The sequence below is a fragment of the Lagenorhynchus albirostris genome, chromosome 20 (genome assembly GCF_949774975.1).
Source record: "Lagenorhynchus albirostris chromosome 20, mLagAlb1.1, whole genome shotgun sequence".
Lineage (NCBI taxonomy): Eukaryota > Metazoa > Chordata > Mammalia > Artiodactyla > Delphinidae > Lagenorhynchus > Lagenorhynchus albirostris.
In genome coordinates, this window is record NC_083114.1 from 30,333,251 (window position 1) to 30,355,422 (window position 22,172).

Consider the following 22,172-nt stretch of genomic DNA (forward strand, 5'->3'; position numbering starts at 1 on the left):
TTTTGTTTTGGTTTGGTTTCTATAAAAAATATTAAATCCAGTCATAAGTGTTGTATATCAGTTTTCCTGGCAAATGAAAAGCATAATCAAGATGCCATGTTATAAAAATGGACTTTGATAAAGAAATGCCATCTTTGATAATTGCATTGTTTTCTTTGTAACATACTTGACATTTTTCAGGTGAGCTCTTCCAACATCCCCATTTTTCTTTTACTCTTGAGTCTTTGATTATTACGTAGTGTATAATCACAGACTCAGATAGAAAAATTACATAGTGTAAACAACCTAGATGTTTAGAGGTGGAGCTAATGCTTCTAGATTTGTAGTGTGAGGAGAGACATAAAGATAAGTTCAGAAGTAAAGAGATAAAAGGAGTGAGGTAGGGGATTCCCTGGTGGTCCAGTGGTTAGGACTCTGCACTTCCACTGCAGTGGGTGCGAATTCGATCCCTGGTCGGGGAACTGAGATCCTGCGTGCTGTGTGTTTGTGGCCAAAAAAAACCAAAACCAAAACAAAAAAAAGGAGTGAGGTAAAAACTTTTTTTTATTGCCTGTTTTCACTTCTCTCTTTGCAATCTCATCCTACCACTGACACAAATATACACACTTGTCTGGGAGGGAGATGGGAGAAGATCAAACTGCTTACCTTGATTTTCTTGTCTTCACCGCCAATTAGAGTCCTTTGCACAAGGCTGTAATACATCATATGTAACTAACTCCTCAATAAAATAATTTCAAAACATACTTTTTTCTTTTGAGTTTTTAGATTTTTTTTTGCCATATGCTGAAAACATAGTGTCCTGTCTTTGAATTATTTCTTGGCATTAATTTGTAATTTAGCATTCTGTTAATATCAGTGAAGAGTCCCCAGTAGGGGGCACTCAAGGCTAATGGGTTGCATAGTTCCTTAGGTTTTTGTTTTTTAACAGAAATAGCTTCATCTTTTCTGATTAAAAAAGTAATCTAGGGAGTTCCCTGGTGGTCTAGTGGTTAGGATTCCAGGCTTTCACTGCCATGGCCTGGGTTCAATCCCTGATTGGGGAACTGATATCCTGCAAGCTGTGTTGCACGGCTCAGCCAAAAAACAAAAAAAGTAATCTACATAACAACATGGAATACTATGCAGTGTTTAAGAAGAGTAATGTAAATATACATGCACTAACATGGAAGAAGATATATCCAGATATATGAGTAAGTGAAAAAATTCAACTTACATAATAATATATTTAGTGTGATCCCAATTTTTTTTTTTTTTTTTTTTTTTTTTTGTGGTACACAGGCCTCTCACTGTTGTGGCCTCTCCCGTTGCGGAGCACAGGCTCCTGACACGCAGGCTCAGCGGCCAGGGCTCACGGGCCTAGCCGCTCCGCGGCATGTGGGATCTTCCCGGACCGAGGCACAAACCCGTGTCCCCTGCATTGGCAGGCAGACTCTCAACCACTGCGGCACCAGGGAAGCCCTGTGATCCCAATTTTTGAAGAAAACAGAAGTTATATATGTACATTTATATTTATACATATGAAGAAAAAGATCTGAAAGGACCAAAACATTTACAGTAGCTACTTCTAGAGGTAGGACTTTGTGGGTTGAGTGTATATTTTCTCCTCTTAGTTTAAAATTCTTCTTTACTTGATTTTTAATTTCCCAGTTAGCATCTATAGAAGCATGTATGACCTTTGCTAATAAGTACATTTTACAATTTTAAGTTATATTTGCTTGCTGTAAAAAAAGTTTTAAGCAATCAAAAGTGTAGAAAGTAAGCAATTATATTATCTATTACCCAGAGTTGATTATTGTTGAGTTTGTTGTATATATTTTTCCAAACTTATTCTGTGTAAACATATACATATTTTTTAAGTGAAATCATATTAAAATCAATCAAACAAACAGTTGTTTTTTACTTAATATACTATGAACCTCTTCCCATACATACTACTTTATAAATGTACCTTACCTTAACATCTATATAGTATACTACTGTATGGTTGTGGCATAGTTTTTTAACCACCTCTCTCTCTATTGATCGTCTTTAAAGTTGGCTCCAGTGTTTCACCATGTAAAACACCATGTAAAACACTAGAGTCGGGCTTCCCTGGTGGCGCAGTGGTTGAGAGTCCACCTGCCGATGCAGGGGACACGGGTTCGTGCCCTGGTCCAGGAAGATCCCACATGCCGCAGAGCGGCTAGGCCCATAAGCCATGGCCGCTGAGCCAGCATGTCCGGAGCCTGTGCTCCGCAACGAGAGAGGCCACGACAGTGAGAGGCCCACATAACGCAAAAAAAAAAAAAAAAAAAAAACAACACTGGAGTCAACAACTTTATATATGCTTCTTTGTCCGTGTGTCCAGTCATTTCTGAAAGTATTAAGCCAGTGAGATATCCCTATTTTTAAACCTTTTGTAATATATTATCAAATTGCCCTCAGAAAGCGTATCCCAAAGTATATTCTCTACAACAATGAATGGGAATCCTTTCTTTTTTTTTTTTTTAGTTCAGTGGGGAAAAGATAGAATTTTATTTATTTTGTTGATTTGAATAGTATAAAGAACTCCCATATAGCCTTTCCCAAGGTTTGCTTTTTCATTCTTATTCTCTCTCCCCACTCTCTTTCTATACATACACAAACACACACACAGTTTATGTATATATTTTTCTGAACACTTTGAAAAGAGTTGCATATATCATATCCTTTTATCTGATAATATTCAGTGTGTATTTCCTAAGAACAAGAAATATTCTCATATGTGTCCACAGTATAGTTATCAAATGTAGGAAATTTAATATTGATACAGCACTTTAGTATATAATCCATATTCCTGTTCTGTCAATTATCCCAACGATGTCCTTCACAGCAAATTTTTCCCGTTCTTTTTGCCAACTGGAATCGCATATTGCCTTTAGATGTTGTATCTCTTTAGTTGCCTTTCTTTGTTTTTGTGACATTGCTGTATTGAAGAATAGAAGCCAGTGATTTTAGAGATTATCTCTTAATTTTGGGTTTCTTTGGGGACTTCCCTGGCCGTCCAGTGGTTAAGACTCCACGCTCCCAATGCAGGGGCACGGACGGGTTCAATCCCTGGTTGGGGAACTAAGATCCCACATGCCACATGGCTTGGCAAAAAAAAAAAAAGTTACAATTTTGGGTTTCTGTGATGTTTCCTCTTGATTAGATTCCAATTATACTTTTTTTCTAAAATAGAAGATAGACTTTTTTTTTGAGATATTTTGATTTACAATATTATGTTAATTTCATGTGTATAACATGCATGAGAATTCTTGTTTTCCCACTTCTTTACCAACTTTGAGTCTTTTAAGTCTTTGCAGACTGATATGGAGGGAGTCCTTCTAGAGATGCATTTATTTGATTATTATCAGAAAAAAATTTAACAGCTCTATTAGATATAATTAACATAGCATAAAATTAACCCTTTTAAATCATAGTTCAGTGCTTTTTAGTATATTTGCAGAGTTGTGCAACCATCACAGCTATCTAATTTTAGAAAATTTCCGTCACCCCCAGAAAGAACTCCCTTACCCATTAACCATCATTCCCCATTGCACCCTCCCTTCAGCCACTAACAACCACTAGTCTGCTTTCTGTCTCTATGGATTTGTCTTTTTGGATATTTTATATAAATAGAATCATACAATATGTGGTCTTTTATGTCTGGCTTCTTCTTTTTTTTTTTTTTTTTGCTGTATGAGGGCCTCTCACTGTTGTGGCCTCTCCCGTTGCGGAGCGCAGGCTCAGCGGCCATGGCCCGTGGGCCCAGCCGCTCTGCGGCATGTGGGATCTTCCCGGACCGGGGCATGAACCCATGTCCCCTGCATCGGCAGGCAGACTCTCAACCACTGCACCACCAGGGAAGCCCACAGAAGTATTTTTAAAGCAGTGAAGTTTATAATTTTAAAGTGATTATTACTTCACTATTTTTTTTAATTAATTAATTAATTTATTTTTGGCTGCGTTGGGTCTTCCTTGCTACGCGCAGACTTTCTCTAATTGCGTTGCTGTTCGTGGACTTCTCATTGCGGTGGCTTCTCCCGTTGTGGAGCACCAGCTCTAGGCGTGCAGGCTCAGTAGTTGTGGCGCTCGGGCCTAGTTGCTCCGTGGTATGTGGGATCTTCCCAGACCAGGGCTCGGACCCTTGTTCCCTGCATTGGCATGCAGATTCTTAACCACTGCGCCACCAGGGAAGTCCCCATTTCACTATTTTAAGACCCATTCTTTTTTAATTTTTTTGGCCATGCTGCGCAGCTTGCGGGATCTCAATTCCCCGACCAGGGATTGAACCCCGGGCCATGGCAGTGAAAGCCCATAATCCTATCCACTAGTCCACTAGGGAACTCCCAAGACTCATTCTTTAGGAGCTTGGAGTAATCACACAGTAATTTTCATTTATGTCATGGTAAACCCAACATTTTTGCAGAAATACTGTTAATTATAAGTATATGCTAACAATGCAAATTCTTATTTTGGGATGTTGAACAACTAGTAAGCCAGTATGTCTATTTACAATTTCCTCAAGATGTGTAATGGATAATGTGTAAGATGTGTAATATTCTCTAAGCCAATGCTGTCTGGTAGAGCTTTCTACAAAGAAGAAAATGCTCAGGACTTCCCTGGTGACACAGTAGTTTAGAATCCACCTGCCAATGCAGGGTACACGGGTTTGATCCCTGGCGTGAGAAGATCCCACATGTCATGGAGCAACTAAGCCTGTGCGCCACAACTACTGAGCCTGTGCTCTAGAACCCACAAGCCACAACTACTGAGCCCACGTGCCGCAACTACTGAAGCCTGCGCGCGTAGAGCCTGTGCTCTGCAACAGGAGAAACCACCGCAATGAGAAGCCCACCTACCACAATGAGGAGTAGCCCCCGCTCGCTGCAACTAGAGAAAGCCTGAACACAGCAACAAAGACCCAATGCAGCCAAAAAAAGAAAAAAAGATGAAAATGCTCAGTTTGATATAGTAGTTCCATGGGTGTTGAGCACTTGAAATGTGGCTAATGCTACAGAGGAAGTGAATTTCTAGTTTTAATTAGTTTTAAAAAGCTATATGTGGCTCATGGCTGCAGAATTGAATAGTGCACCTTTAACCAAAAAGTGTTGGTGTAAGTAAATATCCCAGTTGCTAAAGATTAAACACTTGATAGTGTGTAAAGAGTATTGTTCAACATGTTGTGGATGCCAGTAAGACATATATTTTAGTGAATTACCAATTTAAATTCCTGCTTAGCTTGTTCTGAGATACCTGGAATAAGGTAACACATGGGAAAACCACTATGGCACTTAAGGGGAGAGGAACTAAGAGGAAGTGCTGTCATCCAGTTTGTGCTTGACTGAGATCTAGATGGATCACAGATTTCTCCTTCGTAGATAAACACAAACTTTAGGGTGTTGACCACTGTGGTGGGAACAGCCAAACAGCCTTTTCTTTTCAGTTTTCTTAAGAAATAGATGACTTTTTTAGAGTAGGTATCTTTTCTTATTGCTTTTCTTAGAAGTTCTTTATCAGTTTCAGCTTGAAGTAGTATCTGTCTTATTTCTGGAGGGAAGATCTGTATTGGAACAATATTTAAAATAACCATTTCTGGAGAATTTTAGATGAGAAGGTGCCAGATAATCTGACTTTTACTATATTAAGGTAGCCTTAAACACTTTCTTTATCTCTACTCTAAAATTACTATCTTTCGGTACTTCCCTGGAGGTCCAGTGGTTAAGACTTCGTGCTTCCACTGCAGGGGGCACGAATTCGATCCCTGGTTGAGGAACTAAGATCCCGCATGCCATGCGGTGCGGCCAAAGAATAAGTAAATAAAATAAAATTACTATCTTTCTAAACATGGAATCTTTTCTATAGGCCACTATCTAATCCAAAAGAATTAGCAATATTTTTAGCCTTGAGGGCATCTGTGAGTAAGGCAACACCTATATCTCTATTACCAGCAGACTAGCATAGTCATAATTTTTGGGTCAGTTGATCTGTTACTGGGTTTTATCTTTTCCCAGTTCTTCTATTATACTGTGCTCTCTTTATGATTTTAGATCTCTTCTCATAATTCTTTGCCTCAGTTTTTTTTTTCTGTAAAATCATAAATGGTAATACTGTCTCTCCCCTAAAAGTATAAACATTGAGTTATTTATTAAGGATTTTATATTCCTTTGAGTAAATATATTCTAGAGAGGCAACAGTGGTAAAGAACACAGATTCCCATGTTTCCTGTGCTCCTAGTTATGAAGTTTTTACACATGGTCTCTTTAGATCTTTATGTATTATCTACTATATTTTTTTTCTTCCATTATCACAATAAGAACTTCTTTGTTCTAGTCTGTTAAAAATGTTTTATATTCAGTAGAATCATGTATTCAGATAATTTTACTCATTTTTATGGGTAATATCTAAAAAAATATGAGAGAAGTTTTCATTACCTACATATATCTTTCTTTAAATTAGATTATATTCAGAATACTAAAATCACGTGACTATTTACTTGATAAATTTGGGAGGAGACTCACCTAATTTTCTCACATTTTGTTTTTGTAGGTAATTTTAACCAATCAGATGACAACAAAGATTGATAAAAATCAGGCCTTGCTGGTTCCTGCACTGGGTAGGCAATTAATCAAATAAACATTTTTAGTTAAATACATTTTTTTCTACCTCTTTCATTTGATGCTTGTTGAGTACTGTAAGCTCCATGAAAGTAGAGAAGACTGTCTTATTCACTGATAAATCTTAGTGTGGAGCACAGTGCCTTTAGATACTGACTCATCCTTTCAGTTGTTTAACATTTATTGAGCATCTACTCTCTGGCAACTCTTGTGTCAGGTACTTAGCATATAAATATTCATAAGATGACTCCCTCAGAAAGCGCAGTCTTAGGAGGAGTGGTGAATCCATTTAAATACAAATCAAACTGTAATGAATAGGCTTATGACTCTAACCTTACTCGTGGCTTTGTTAGAACACAGTGCTTCAAGGTTTATTTGTACTAAAATCTTTAAGAATATTCTGTCAGAGCTTTTGCTTTTCTTCTGGTGGTCTGAAATACGTTAGTAAGCCTGATGATAAGGAAGATTGACAAATATGTTGACTCAAACTACAAAGTTTTCTAAAAGCAAATAGAGGATAGTGATAATGATCTGCAGTATTGCCACAGATAGGTGAAAATCTATTAATCTCAGGATGTTACCCATGTACCAGGTTTTTTGAAACCAGATATACTTTTGTTATGTTAAATTAAGCAAAGTAAAACTGTATTTGGTCAGAGGCATTCTGAGAGACTTATAACTCAGTCAGTTACCATGTTCTTTTTCCCTCAGGGGAAAGTTGGGGGCATGCTGCTACAATACGACTAATCTTTCATTGGGACCAGAAGCGAAGGTCAGTATAGAAATAAGTTAAAAATTGTGAGTATTGGGTTAATTACACTGAGCATTTATCAGTTTCTTAGAGCTAGTCCAGTGGATGAGATCTATAGTGCCCCATGAACTAAAGCTTTTGTTGCCTTCATTACCTAGAGCAAACATAGAAACATGTTGTTATACTGCACATTTAACTACCTAGGAAATTCTTTGGAATATTGAAATGATGGGGTGCTCCTGAAATGAGTAGGTGGCCAAAGAATGCTACCTTCTAAAGCTCTTTGAAATCAAGTACCATTTATTAACCATGCAGAGGGAGGTAGGTACTCTGTGTTCCTGGAAGGGATTGAAAGAAGAGTAAAATCAGGACAAAAGGAAAACTTTTGAGGTTAGCTTTAGGTTATGTGGAAAATAGGATGGTTTTTCTTAGTTAATATATTTCCTGTGTGAAATTGTGTCTGTTTTTGTTTTCTTTTATATTTTCCTGTCCTACTTTTATTATCCAGTTACTTACTTGCCTTTCACAAGTATTGTTCTTTAAAATAAAACTGTGGCAGCATGAAACCTTTGTTTTTAAAGCTGCTGAGCAAGTGAACAAACCACCCTTCATTTTTTTTAAATAGGCAATTGAAAGCCGTGGAGTCTTTTATTCTATACTTCTAGAAATGTCAGATTTATGCCAACATCTCTGCTTTCAAGTTAATTGGTATAACCTAGAGAACTTGGTTTGGAAATACTCCAATAAAATAGGGAAATTGAGACAGCATGTGGGCAAAAATGGAAAAAAGGATTGCTTAAAGACATATTGGGTCTGGTCAGAGATACTATCTATTTCTTTTTCTGCATTTCTTCATTCTTGTACAAAGTGAAAAAAATCAAGCCTGACCAAGTTAGGTTTTACTGACCCTGAGCTCATAGCTGACCCTATTATATTTGTATACATCTTTTATAACTAGTTCATGCAGTTTGTGTCTCTTTTAAAGCTGGCATTTCCAAAGACCTCAGGTAACTTTTTTCCTCCATAATACATAGTGCTTTACATTCAACTCCCATCCCTCCAATTCTGTAAATAAGTCATTGTGTACTGGATTCACAAAAGCAATTCTTTTCTCAGCAACAAACCGTATTGTAAAGATTGGCAGCAGTTCTCCAGATGAGAGTCTTTTGAACATATCGCTTATATTTTCCCAGATTTAGGTTTCTGGAAAGCACATCCCACTATTTAAATGTTATTAGAAGTTCCCCTTGAGCTAGTATACAGTAGTATTCTTCCACTATTATTCTAGTATTACATACTCACTAATAGAATACATCTAAGAAGTGAGAAAAATAATAGGAGCAGAGAAAGATGTTTCTTTCATCTTTTTATGCATTCGTCAGAAGAAGTTTGCTGCCTTTGTCAAATTCTAGAAGTTAGCATTGGTTAGGCACCCATGAGATCAGAAAATCATGCTTACTTTCTTAAGAGTTAACCATTTTATGACTTCAGCTTCTTACTAATCTTTCCCAAGAAATTAGTGGCGTAGAACACTGACATTGAATAGATAGATTTAGGGGAAATGTGCTGTTCTATGAATTTTTACCTGTATTCCATACTATCATTTTAATAAGTGCCTGCTTGTGCTAGGTATTTAACTGGGCACCTTGTATACAACCTTTCATATAATCCCTTCAATAACTATTTAAAAAAAATTAAATATAGTTGATATACACTATTATGGAAGTTACAGGTATACAGTATAGTGATTCACAATTTTTAAAGGTTATGCTCCATTTATAGTTATTATAAAATATTGGCTATATTTGCTGTGTTGTACAGTGTATCCTTGTAGCTTATTTTATACATAGTAGTTTGTACCTCTTAATCCCCTACTCCTGTATTGCCCCCTCCTTCTCCCCACTGGTAACCACTAATTTATTTTCTATATCTGTGAGTCCTTCAGTAACTCTTAGAAAACGCTGTACCAATTATCACTAGCAGTGAGAAGATCAAGGCACAGAAAAATTAAAAGTAGTAAATAATAGCTACCATTTTTTGAATATTTATTAACTGTTCTTTATTATGCTAAGTGCTCTGTGTATGTATATATATAATTTCATTTTATTTTCCAAATAACTATGAAATAGGTAGTAGTATCCACATTTTTTAGCTGACTTTATAATAGAGTCCATTCCTTTTCTCCTATAATTGCTGTTTCTAGAATGTTATTATATTATTGCATTGATTGCCAGCGAATCTGAAGGTATAGCTCTTATCCTCCTTTTTAGGTAAAAACCTTTTTCTCCAAACTGCTTTTTTTCCTAGGCTGTAGATATATGATAAGTAATGTACATACTTTATAGAATCAGAATAAGTTGACCTCATTTAATAAAATCAACATAGTTTTGTTCTTCATTGTTTGAAATCTGATATCTTTAAGTTATTAAAGTTGTATGAAATCTTGTATGTGTTTTAAAATTTAGTTTATCTTGAAAGGATGGAAATAGAAACTCATGCTGGGGGAAAATAGTTATAAAAATGAACACTTATAGTTTGAGCAGAAAACTAAAGACCTTGACTAGCCAAATTTACATGGAGAATTGAATTTAAGTGTTCCGCCTCATGCCCCAGTCCCCATCTTCACTAGAAACGCCTGATTTTTACCCTTTGGTTAATAATGGAATAACATTCCAATAGTTATTAAGAGAAATACTTTTGTCTCTGTCCGGTACGTTGTGTGGGTTTTCCTCCAGTTTGCATATTCATGATAAGATGAGGCCAAGATTGTTCAGAATTATACCACTGTTTGCCAAGGAGATCTGGTGGTAGAGTGGAGTAATACATCAACACCCCCGCGCAGTGTTTCATATGTGTCTCAGTTTTAAAGCACAAATTGTGCTTCTGTCTTGTTTCTTCCTGACCTAAACTGTAGTTCAGCCATATGTTAAGCTTCATCTCAGCTGGGGCCATGAGCCAAGTGATTCTTTGGTTTAGTTTGTTGTTTAAAAAGATCTCTTGAGGGCTTCCCTGGTGACGCAGTGGTTGAGAGTCCGCCTGCCGATGCAGGGGACACGGGTTCGTGCCCCGGTCCAGGAAGATCCCGTATGCCGCGGAGTGGCTGGGCCTGTGGGCCATGGCCGCTGAGCCTGCACATCCGGAGCCTATGCTCCGCAACGGGAGAGGCCACAGCAGTGAGAGGCCCGCGTACCACACACACAAAAAAATCTCTTGAGATGCAGACGTGAAATATAAATTTTATTTTTACCTAGAAATTTGAGGAAGATTTTCAACCTTAATACTTAATGCCCATTTGATGTTAGGATTATTAATAAACATATAAATGCTTCTTAAAATCTTATTTGCTTTTTAATAATTTTCTCAGAAAAGTTGGATGTACTGGGTACCTTTTTGGATATATGGTGATATGAGGTGATTTAGATACTACTTTTTCAGAAGGTTAGCTAATTTTTGTTTCATTGAATCAAAAAGTGTGATTTTTTTTTTGGGCTTCCCTGGTGGCGCAGTGGTTGAGAGTCCGCCTGCCAGTGCAGGGGACATGGGTTCGTGCCCCGGTCCGGGAAGATCCCACATGCCGCGGAGCGGCTGGGCCCGTGAGCCATGGCCGCTGAGCCTGCGCGTCCAGAGCCTGTGCTCCGCAACGGGAGAGGCCACAACAGTGAGAGGCCCGCATACCGCAAAACAAACAAACAAAAACAAAAGTGTGATTTTTTTAATAAGATAGATTTAAATACTCCATGCCTCTATTTTTTCTGTTTTATTTTGCGTTAAAGATAGACCATCAGCCCTAAAGCATTGTAAAAGTTGATGATTTCACTCCCTAACACAATTATTCTTATATTACATATTACTTAACAGTTATTTTATTTATGCAGACAGTTGCTATTACAAAGATATGACATTTTGGATTCTTCTATTCTCATCCTGAAAGAACAAACCTAAAAGCTAATGGATGATGGTCTCTGATTGCTTCTCTTTTGAATTATGCCTGAGTAGGGGCCAATTTCAAAATTAAGAGAGTACCATCATAAACCAAGATGTCTTTTTGAATTATTTTTGAAAACAAATCAACATTATATGACATTTAAAGAAATGATCCGTTTAACTCTGAGAGGCTATGATTTTTCTCTAAGTTAGAATCCTTATTTTGTACGGTTATATCAGTTGTTTAAAATTGTGGTAAAGTAGGGAATTCCCTGGCGTCCAGTGGTTAGGACTGCACTTCCACTGTAGGGGGGCACAGGTTCGATCCCTGCTCAGGGAACTAAGATCCTGCATTCTGCGTGCTGCAGCCAAAAAAAAAAATTGTGGTAAAGTATATGTAACAAAGAATTTACCATTTTAACCATTTAAGTGTACGATTCTGTGGCGTGAAGTACATTCATATTATTTTACAGTCATCACCACCATCCATCTCCAGACCTTTTTCATCTTCCTAAACTGAAACTCCATGCTTATTAAATACTAATTCCCCATCCTCCCCTCCTACCAGCCCCTGGGAACCACCATTCTACCTTCTGTCTCTATGAATTTGACTGCTCTAGGCACCTCATATAAGCAGAAGCATACAATATTGGTCCTTTTGTGACTGGCTTTATTTGACTTAGTGTAAAGTCTTTAAGGTTCATTGTAGCATATGTCAGAATTCCTTTCCTTTTTAAGACTGAGCAATATTCCATGGTATGTATATACCACCTTTTGTTTATCCATTCATTCATCTGTCAGACACTTGGGTTGCTTCTACCTTTTAGCTATTGTGAATAAATTATATCAGTTTTAAAGTAATTTTTAAAAGACACTTTAAAAGTTTTTGCTTAGGGACTTCCCTGGCGGTCCAGTGATTAAGACCCCATGCTTCCACTGCAGGGGGCGCGGGTTTGATCCCTGGTCAGGGAACTAAGATCCCACATGCCACATGGTGCGGCCAAAAAAAAAAAAATTTTTTTTTCTTATACAGTTGACCAGTGAACAACAAGGGTTTGAATTGCATGGGTCTACTTATAGGCAGATTTTTTTCAATAAATGTAGTATCTGTATTTTCATTTTACAGATCTTTTAAGTGTGGGGAAGAGTTTTTTTGTGTTCAATTAGAGATCAGAGTATGTGGAGTTAAAAGAGCTAGGGTTTGAGTCCTGATTCTATCTAAACTGTTTCAGCTTCCTGCCCTTGGGTGACTCATTTATCAATTCCTTTGTTTTTGAAGCAGAGTATTTGGATTTTGGACTGCACAGGGTTGGTGCCCCTAACCCCTGCATTGTTCAAGGGTCAAATGTATTTGTTGCTGTTACGGTATTTGAGCATAGTTAATAAGAGTTTAGAATTTTATTTCTCAACTACTTTCAGCTTTCAGTTTTATATTATTTACTTTGTAGAGTACACAATAAAATCATACCTAAACAGACCTTGTCCTGTTTTGACAGCGATTTTTCTGAACATAAGCATTTTGAAAGAATGTGTTTTCCTAGATTATTTGTATTAGTATAACATGAGTACGTGTTCCTCATTTAAATACCAAGAAATTGTCTTAATACTTCTATTATAACACGTAAAAAAATACACAAGTACTGTAGAAAGTTTGAAAGATGTAGATAACCAAACAAAAAAACAACTTTTACCTTGTAACAACAACTTAACTTTTTGATTGTAGTATTTTTTGGTTTTGTTTGTTTTAATATTTATTTATTTATTTTGGCTGCGCCAGAACTTAGTTGCAGCATGCATGCGGGATCTAGTTCCCCGACCAGGGATCGAACCCAGACCCCCTGCATTGGGAGCATGGGGTCTTACCCACTGGACCACCAGGGAAGTCCCTTTGATTGTAGTCTTTTAGTAATTTTTCTATATAATGTATATGTACAAACATTCATAAATGTGGGCTCATACAGTATAACTTATACTTCATATATTATTAATATTTTCCAATCTCATTAAATATTTTCTTCCACTTTATTTTCTTAAGTGTAAATAGCATCTTGTCATGTATAAAATAATTTATTTGAATCAGTCATTGGCCTTTTTGGTTGTTTTAAAATTTCACTTATGTAAACAAATCTATTGTGGATTTTTGTTTTTTTTAATTTATTTTTATTTTTATTTTATTTTTGGCTATGTTGAGTCTTTGTTGCTGCACGTGGGCTTTCCCTAGTTGCGGCGAGCGGGGGCTATTCTTCGTTGCAGTGCGCGGGCTTCTCACTGCAGTGGCTTCTCTTGTGGAGCCTGGGCTCTAGGCGCGTGGGCTTCAGTAGTTGTGGCACACGGGCTCCGTAGTTGTGGCTCGCGGCTGTAGAGCACAGGCTCAGTAGTTGTGGCGCATGGGCTTATTTGCTCCGCGGCATGTGGGATCTTCCCAGACCAAGGCTCGAACCTGTGTCCCCTGCATTGGCAGGCGGATCCTTAACCACTGTGCCACCAGGGAAGCCCGTATTGTTATTATATGTAATAATTATTACATGTATACATATAGCTCTTGTTTAAAGGGAGTATTTTTGATATTTCTTTGCTTTCTGTGTTCTTAGAGAACAAAATAATAGAATTATAGTAAAAAGCTATGAATTTAAATTATGAAATCAGTCGTCTGAACTAATTAATTAAGATCATGTGTTTGTGTGTATTTATTCTTTTTCTCTAAGCAGGTTGGCAACATTGTACAAATCACCAAGCCAGAAGGATGCTACAGTACTATTTCAAATCACAGTCAGTATTATTTGGTTAGAGTGGGATTTTGGTGTTAGTGGGCAGTAATTATCTCAAGAGAGCATTTACAAATTGCTTCTGTTAACTTCTGTAGGCAGCAAGCATATTTGAGGACAGCTTTTGACGCTTAGAACATTATCCCCAAAATAGTAGTATATGTAAGAATTCTCTAGTCACAATTAAACTGAAATTTATTCTTAAGAACAGAGGAAATACTTATTTATAGGGGAGTGTGTTCCGTGCCATGTGTAATGTCAGGATATTAGATTTTTAAAGTGAAAGTCGTTAAAGATTTTCAGAAAAGAAAAAAATACCAGCATTACTCATTTTGATAGATCTATCATAGTCATCAAATATATCCCACTTTTTTCTTTTTTTATTGAAGTATAGTTGATATGTAATATTATATAAGTTACACGTGTACATTATAGTGATTCACAATTTTTAAAGGTTATACTCCATTTATAGTTATTGTAAAATACTGGCTATATTCCCCATGTTGTACAGTAATATCCTTGTAGTTTATTTTATGCATAGTGTTGTAGTTTGTACATCTCAATCCCCTACCTCATTATTGCCCCTCCCCACTTTCCTCTTCCCACTGGTGACCACTAGTTTGTTCTCTGTATCTGTAGGTCTGCTTCTTTTTTGTTGTATTCACTAGTTTCTTGTTATTTTTTTAGATTCCACATATAAGTGAAATATATCCCACTTTAAAGTGTTAATTTTCCAGTAATTTTACATCATAGAAAATAAATTTTTGGCTAAAATAATGCATATTTATCAATAGTGTTGAATCAGATATATTCTTAGCGTCTCATTTTTTAAGGACAGAAACAGAAATAGAAGGAGATTCTGAAACTGAATTATCTACTTAGTCTTTGCACTGCCCAGGTGCATTTAAAGTATCTAATCGGGACATTTTATTTTAGAGTATTTATTTTTATTGGGGTATAGTTGTTTTACAGTGTTGTGTTAGTTTCTATTGTACAGCGAAGTGGAGTTCCCTGTGCTATACAGCAGGTTCTCATTAGTTATCTGTTTTATACGTATTAGTGTATATATGTCAATCCCAATCTCCCAATTCATTAGAGTATTTAATTGTGAAAATATTTCTAAAGTACCTAAGTAATTAGTGCATGTTAATTCCTTTCACCTCTTTTAATAGAGCCACTGTAAAGTTTGTTAGGATTGACTTTTAGAGAATATTTTTATAATGTACTATATTTCTGTGTATGTGTATGTATAAGTAAAGACATACACATACTCTAGATAAAAGTTACCCTATTATAGCCCTATCTTTGAGGTTTATCCTCTTCATTCACAGTGGTTGATAACGTCTATCCCAAGAATAAAGTAGCTCTTTTATCAATTACTTTAAAATATTTGGAAGACCAGTTGTTATTTTAGATGTTCTTAAAGCATACTTGTATATTTTTTCATTTCGCAGCCTCAGGGATTTAGAGATGCTGTTGTTGCTACTGCATGTTCATTGCAAACAGAAGGTTCATTGAATATCCGGAAGCGGTCACGGGACTCAGAGGAAGAAAAGGAATCCAAAGACTAGTCTCAGAGTATACATATGTATTGATGCTGTGAGAGATGCAGTGCTTACAAGTAGTGGACTCGTTACTTTAGAATATAAACACTATGGCGTGAATGAATCCAGTCTATATTAAGTGAATGGTGAATGAATGGATCAGGTCTATATTAAGTGAAAACACTTAACAAATAGGATTCTCTGAAAGTTTTTCTAAACTAAGCAGTGTTCTACAGTTGTATTTAACCCTGTTTTCATTTTCAATAACATTCAGTAGAGATGATACAGTTATTGTATTTTGCAAATGTGGAAAGCTGATCGCTTGTGGCCAATCTGAATTTAATTTTCAGACTGTTTTCTCCTCCTTTCTTTGCCAATTGCCTAGACATTTCTAGGAAGAAAAGATTTTTTTCACATTCCTATTGTGCTCTCCTCTTTAAATGTAGCTTTGATAATTCTTAAAAATGACATGTTTCTATTATGAAGAAAAGGCAGCACCATGAGTCAGCATATCATTACATTCAGTTTATGAGTAGGATACACATTTTGGATGACCAGTCTGATTTTAGTGACCCCAATCCTAAAATCTAAGTCATTTGTTCATTTTTTAATGTTATTTTGTAACATTAAAGGAAGGACTTTAGAGTTGTTATCCCATCTAGAACATTGACTGGAACATATATCTATGTTGTCAAGTTGATAAGCTCACAGTCATTTATTTCTATATTTTTGAAACATGGTGTGATCCAGTTCTAGGTGTATTGACATTTTTCCTTTGAATAATCTTAATACTGCTTGAATAAATTAAAAATTTGGATTGTTGAGTGGTTTCAAAATTTAAAAATGTTTTGGTACCTGGTTCTTAGTGCTTCTTAATTCATTTACAAAATTTACTTTAACTCCCAGTGGAAGAAAATTATTTAAGTAATTGAATATTGTATACCGTGACAACCATATTTTCCAGACTTCAGTGACAGTTGGTATTTCCTGTCCCAGACTGAACACTAAATTCATAAAATTTTAAAAATGTAATTATTCTGTAATTGATTATACATAGACTAACCATAGTTGGCAAGGACTTTTTAAAGAATGAAAATAGGCACTGCTAACAATTATACCAGGACATAAATCAGGACTGTCCCAGGCAAATCAGGCTTATGGTCATCCTAATTATGTAAGACTAATTTCAAATGACTACTTTAGTATAGGATAACTAATTGTAACACTCTTATTTTTGAGCGCTTTAAGGCATATGGTTTTTTTTTTCTTTTGTGGTACGTGGGCCTCTCACTGTTGTGGCCTTTCCCGTTGCGGAGCACAGGCTCCAGACATGCAGGCTCAGCGGCCATGGCTCACGGGCCCAGCCGCTCCGCGGCATGTGGGATCTTCCTGGGCCGGGGCATGAACCCGCGTCCCCTGCATCGGCAGGTGGGCTCTCAACCACTGTGCCACCAGGGAAGCCCCATATGTTTTTATTATAATTAATGCAGTCATTATAAAAAATTACCTGTCATTTTATATTCTGTCTACTCAAATCATAACGTCAAGAGAGTAAGGGGGTTGTTAAGTGATAAATATCAGTGTTACCAGGCATCAGATACTGTTAAGAGGTCATTTTATAAAGCATTATAACACTGTACTTTAAAAGAACTATGAGACCCCAAAATGGATTAAAGACCTAAATGTAAGGCCAGACACTGTCAAACTCTTAGAGGAAAACATAGGCAGAACACTCTGACATAAATCACAACAAGATCCTTTTTGACTCACCTCCTAGAGAAATGGAAATAAAAATAAACAAATGGGACCTAATGAAACTTAAAAGCTTTTGCACAGCAAAGGAAACCATAAACAAGACAAAAAGACAACCCTCAGAATGGGAGAAAATATTTGCAAATGAAGCAACTGACAAAGGAGTAATCTCCAAAATTTACAAGCAGCTCATGCAGCTCAATAACAAAAAAACAAACAACCCAATCCAAAAATGGGCAGAAGACCTAAATAAACATTTCTCCAAAGAAGATATACAGATTGCCAACAAACACATGAAAGAATGCTCAACATCATTAATCATTAGAGAAATGCAAATCAAAACTACAATGAGATATCATCTCACACCAGTCAGAATGGCCATCATCAAAAAATCTACAAACAATAAATGCTGGAGAGGGTGTGGAGAAAAGGGAGCCCTCTTGCACTGTTGGTGGGAATGTAAATTGATAACAGCTACTATGGAGAACTGTATGGAGATTCCTTAAAAAACTAAAAACAGAACTACCATACGACCCAGCAATCCCACTACTGGGCATATACTCTGAGAAAACCATAATTCAAAAAGAGTCATGTACCAAAATGTTCATTGCAGCTCTATTTACAATAGCCAGTACATGGAAGCAACCTAAATGTCCATCAACAGATGAATGGATAAAGAAGATATGGCATATATATACAATGGAATATTACTCAGCCATAAAAAGAAGCGAAATTGAGTTATTTGTAGTGAGGTGGATGGACCTAGAGTCTCATACAGAGTGAAGTAAGTCAGAAATACCGTATGCTAACACATATATATGGAATCTAAGAAAAAAAAATGGTCATGGAGAACTGAGGGGCAAGACGTGAATAAAGACAGACCTACTAGAGAATGGACTTGAGGATATGGGGAGGGGGAAGGGTAAGCTGGGACAAAGTGAGAGAGTGGCATGGACATATATACACTACCAAACGTAAAATAGATAGCTAGTTGGAAGCAGCTGCATAGCACAGGGAGATCAGCTGGGTGCTTTGTGACCACCTAGAGGGGTGGGAGGGAGGGAGACACGAGGGAAGAGATATGGGAACATATGTATACGTATAACTGATTCACTTTGTTATAAAGCAGAGACCATTGTAAGGCAATTATATTCTAATACAGATGTTAAAAAAAAATGAAACCCTGAATATTGACAAAGCCAAGTGTATTTCTTTTTGTTTGCAACTCTTTTTAAATAAAATTTTCATATAGCCTTTCAAAGTTGTGCTGAAAAGATATTTATTTTTCTAGTTATAATATACACTTAGTCCGCTTGGGCTGCAGAAACAAAATACCATAGACTTACACAACAGAATTTTCTCATGGTATTTTCTCAGTGTCCCAGTATGGTCTGGTTCTGGTAAGGGCTGTCTTCCTTGCTTGCAGACAACTGCCTTCTCACTGTTGGCTCACAAGGACTTTCCTAGGTGAATGCGCAGAGATAGAGACCGTTCTCTCTTCCTGTCTTATAAGACCACCAATCCTGTGAGAAATGCACCCTTATAACCTCATTTAACATTAATTACCTCCTAAAAGCCCTATCTCCAAATAGTCACATTGGAGGTAGGGCTTCAACATATGAATTTTGAGAGGACACATTTCAGTCCATAGCATTCTGCCGCTGGTCCCCGCAAATTCATGTCCTTCTCACATGCAAAATACATTCTATCCCAACAGCCCCCAAAGTCTTAATTCATTCCAGCATCAACTCTAAAGTACAAAGTCTCATTAAAATAATCTCTAAATCAGATGCCAGTGAGATTCCAGGTAGTTTTTTTTTTTAATATTTATTTTTATTTGGTTGTGCCGGGTCTTAGTTGTGGTGTGTGAACTCTTAGTTGCAGCATACATGTGGGATTTAGTTCCCTGACCAGGGATCGAACCCGGGCCGCCTGCGTTGGGAGTGGGGAAGTCCTCAGGTACAGTTCTTTCTGAGGCAGAATTCTTCTCCAGCTGTGAACCTGTGAAACCTGACAAGTCTTTCCGAAATACAATGGTAGGATAGACATTCTCATTCTAAAGGAAGAAATCAGAAGGAAAAATGGAGTGATGGGTCCCCAGGAAGTCCAAAACCTAGCCAGGCAAATTCCATTAGATCTTAAGGCTTGACATTAATCCTTTTTGGTTTGATACTCTGCCTTCCAGGCCCACTGGCATGGCAGCATCACCCCACAACTCTAGGTGGAGGTTCTGCCCCTGACCTCTGGCAGAGGCCATCTGGCCTGTTGAAAATGAGGTAGTATCCCTGATGACCTCTGAATGGCCTTCAGGGTCATTTTTCCCTCTTCTTGAAGAATAGCTGATGTTTGCAGCAAAATAGCTCTCCAGTCCTTTCAAATCCAAGAAGTCGGTCAGCCTTCCTTCACTTTGTCCTGTCTCTATCCCCTTCAGTTCAAACTGGCATTGTTTTGGCTCTTATAATACCATAAGCTTTTTATGGAGTGATGATCCAGCCACACCCTTGATGTCCTCTTCAGAACATGCTGTCTAATTTGCAATATAGATAGGCTGAGAATTTTCCAAATTTTTAGGTTCCGGTTCCTTTATGCTTAACAATGAGATCATTTTGCATTTTACTATAAACAGGAGGAGCCAAGCCACTCCTTCAGTACTTCACTTAGAAACCTCAGCTAAATAGCCAGTTTCATTACTTGGAAGTTCTATTTTCCACGGAACACTAAATTCAGCCAGTTCTTTGCCACTTTATAACAAGGGTCACCTTTTCTCCAGTTTCCAATAACATGTTCCTCATTTCCATTTCAGATCTCACCAGAATCACCTTTAATACCCATATTTCTAGCATGCCACCTCCAAACTCTTCCAGCCTCCACCCATTACTGTTCCAAAGTTTCTTCCACAGTTTTAGGTATTCCTTAAAGCAACATCCCGCTTCTCAATACTAAAATCTGTAGTAGTAGCTTGTGCTGCCGTGGCAAAATCCCATAGATTGGGTGGCTTAAAAGAAGTTTATTTTCTCACAGTTCTAGAGGCTAGAAGTCCAAGATCATGGTGCTAGCAGGTTGTTTCTGGTATAATAGGAGATCTCTTCCATGGCCTCTTCTCACTATGTTCTCACATGATGGTTAGAGATTGAGAGCATGAGTGAGCAAGCTTTCAGGTGTCTGTTCTTATAATGGTGCTAATTCTATCATAAGGACCCTGCTCTTCTGACCTCATTTAACCTTAATTACCTCCTAAAAGCCCTGTCACCAAGTATAATCACATTGGAGGTTAGAGAATAAGAATAACATAAGAACTTTGGGGAGACACAATTCAGTCTGTAACACTATAAGAAACAAAATACACATAAGTATAATTTTTTAAAAAAATTATATAGTATTGTAACCTGCTTTTTAAAATTCTTAATATATCCTCATGTATTCCACATAACTAAATTTTTCTTTGACTTTTTAAAAAATAAATAAATTTATTTATTTATTTATGGCTGCATTGGGTTTTTGTTGCTCCGCGCGGGCTTTCTCTAGTTGCAGAGAGCGGGGGCTACTCTTCGTTGTGGTGTGCGGGCTTCTCGTTGCGGTGGCTTCTCGTGGAGCACGGGCTCTAGGCGCACGGGCTTCAGTAGTTGTGGTGTACGGGCTCAGTAGTTGTGGCTCATGGGCTCTAGAGCACAGGCTCAGTAGTTGTGGCGCACGGGCTTAGTTGGCTCCGCGGCATGTGGGATCTTCCTGGACCAAAGCTCGAACCCATGTCCCCTGCATTGGCAGGTGGATTCTTAACCACTGCGCCACCAGGGAAGTCCCTCTGTGGTAGTTTTTAATGGTTGTGCATACTTTTAAAACTTCTTTTTGGAGTTTTAGTTATTACTGTATTTTTAGTGTTATAAACAACACTTCTAATAAGCATGTAAGTTCCTTTTTAAAGAAATCGAAATTATGATTTGTATCATAATGTATGATTTGTATTAATTTCCTCTTGCTGCTTGTAATAAATTACTATAGGTTAGTGGCTTAAAAGAGCACAAGTCTGGGGAGTTCCCTGGCAGGCCAGTGGTTAGGACTTTGAACTCTTACTGCAGAGGGCCCGGGTTTGATCCCTGGTTGGGAAACTAAGATCCCAGAAGCCATGTGATGTGGTGCAGCCAAAAATAAAATAAAAATAAAACAAGAACACAAGTCTGAAATCAGTTTCAAAGGGCTAAAATCAAGGTGTCAGCAGGCCTGCATCCTCCTGGAGGGTCTTTGGGAAAATCTGTTTCGTTGCTTTTTCTAGCTTCTAGAAACTGCCTGCATTCCTTGGTTCATAGCCCATCTTCAAAGACTGCAGCATAGCATCTTCCAGTCTCTCTTTCTATGTTTCCATCACCTTTTTCTCACTCTCCTCCTGCCCTCCCTTTAAAAGGACACTTGTGATTACATTTAGGGCCCAGTCAGATAATCCAGGATAATATCCCCATCTTGAGGTCTTAATTTAATCATATCTGCAAAGTCCCTTTCGCATGTAAATTAGGATTCACAAATTTCGAGGATTAGGATGGAAACGTTTTTGGGAAGCCACTATTCAGCCCCTCAAATCATGTGGCAACATGATTCAAGAAATAATGATCTTTGGGTAATTCATATGTAATATGCACATTAAAGTTCGAAAAGCACTGGGACAGATATTTTACCATTTTTCAATTTTTCATAGATGGTTATTCCCATTTATGAAACAAAGAAAAAAGAGGATAGTTCCTTAGCTTTTTGCAAGCTTTATTTTTTTAAGGAGTATATTTTTTCTTAATTATAAAATATGTAGAACAGGCATACCTCAGAAATAGTG

The 22,172-nt window shown here is 37.3% G+C and overlaps 1 protein-coding gene across 4 annotated transcripts in view; it reads left to right on the forward strand.

Annotated features, from left to right (window-relative positions):
- The window catches only part of RAD51C (RAD51 paralog C), a 55,038-nt gene that overhangs the window by 15,242 nt on the left and 17,624 nt on the right, over window positions 1–22,172 (forward strand). For 2 of the 4 annotated variants that reach the window (XM_060134607.1, XM_060134609.1), the window contains 4 exons: window positions 6,550–6,616; window positions 7,329–7,389; window positions 14,001–14,061; window positions 15,512–18,608. In XM_060134607.1, the coding sequence (XP_059990590.1) occupies window positions 6,550–6,616; window positions 7,329–7,389; window positions 14,001–14,061; window positions 15,512–15,628 (306 nt within the window). In that variant the 3' untranslated portion in view covers window positions 15,629–18,608. Of the gene's footprint in view, window positions 1–6,549; window positions 6,617–7,328; window positions 7,390–7,993; window positions 8,958–14,000; window positions 14,062–15,511; window positions 18,609–22,172 lie in introns of those variants that run through there. The other 2 variants (XM_060134610.1, XM_060134608.1) reach the window with 2 other exon arrangements.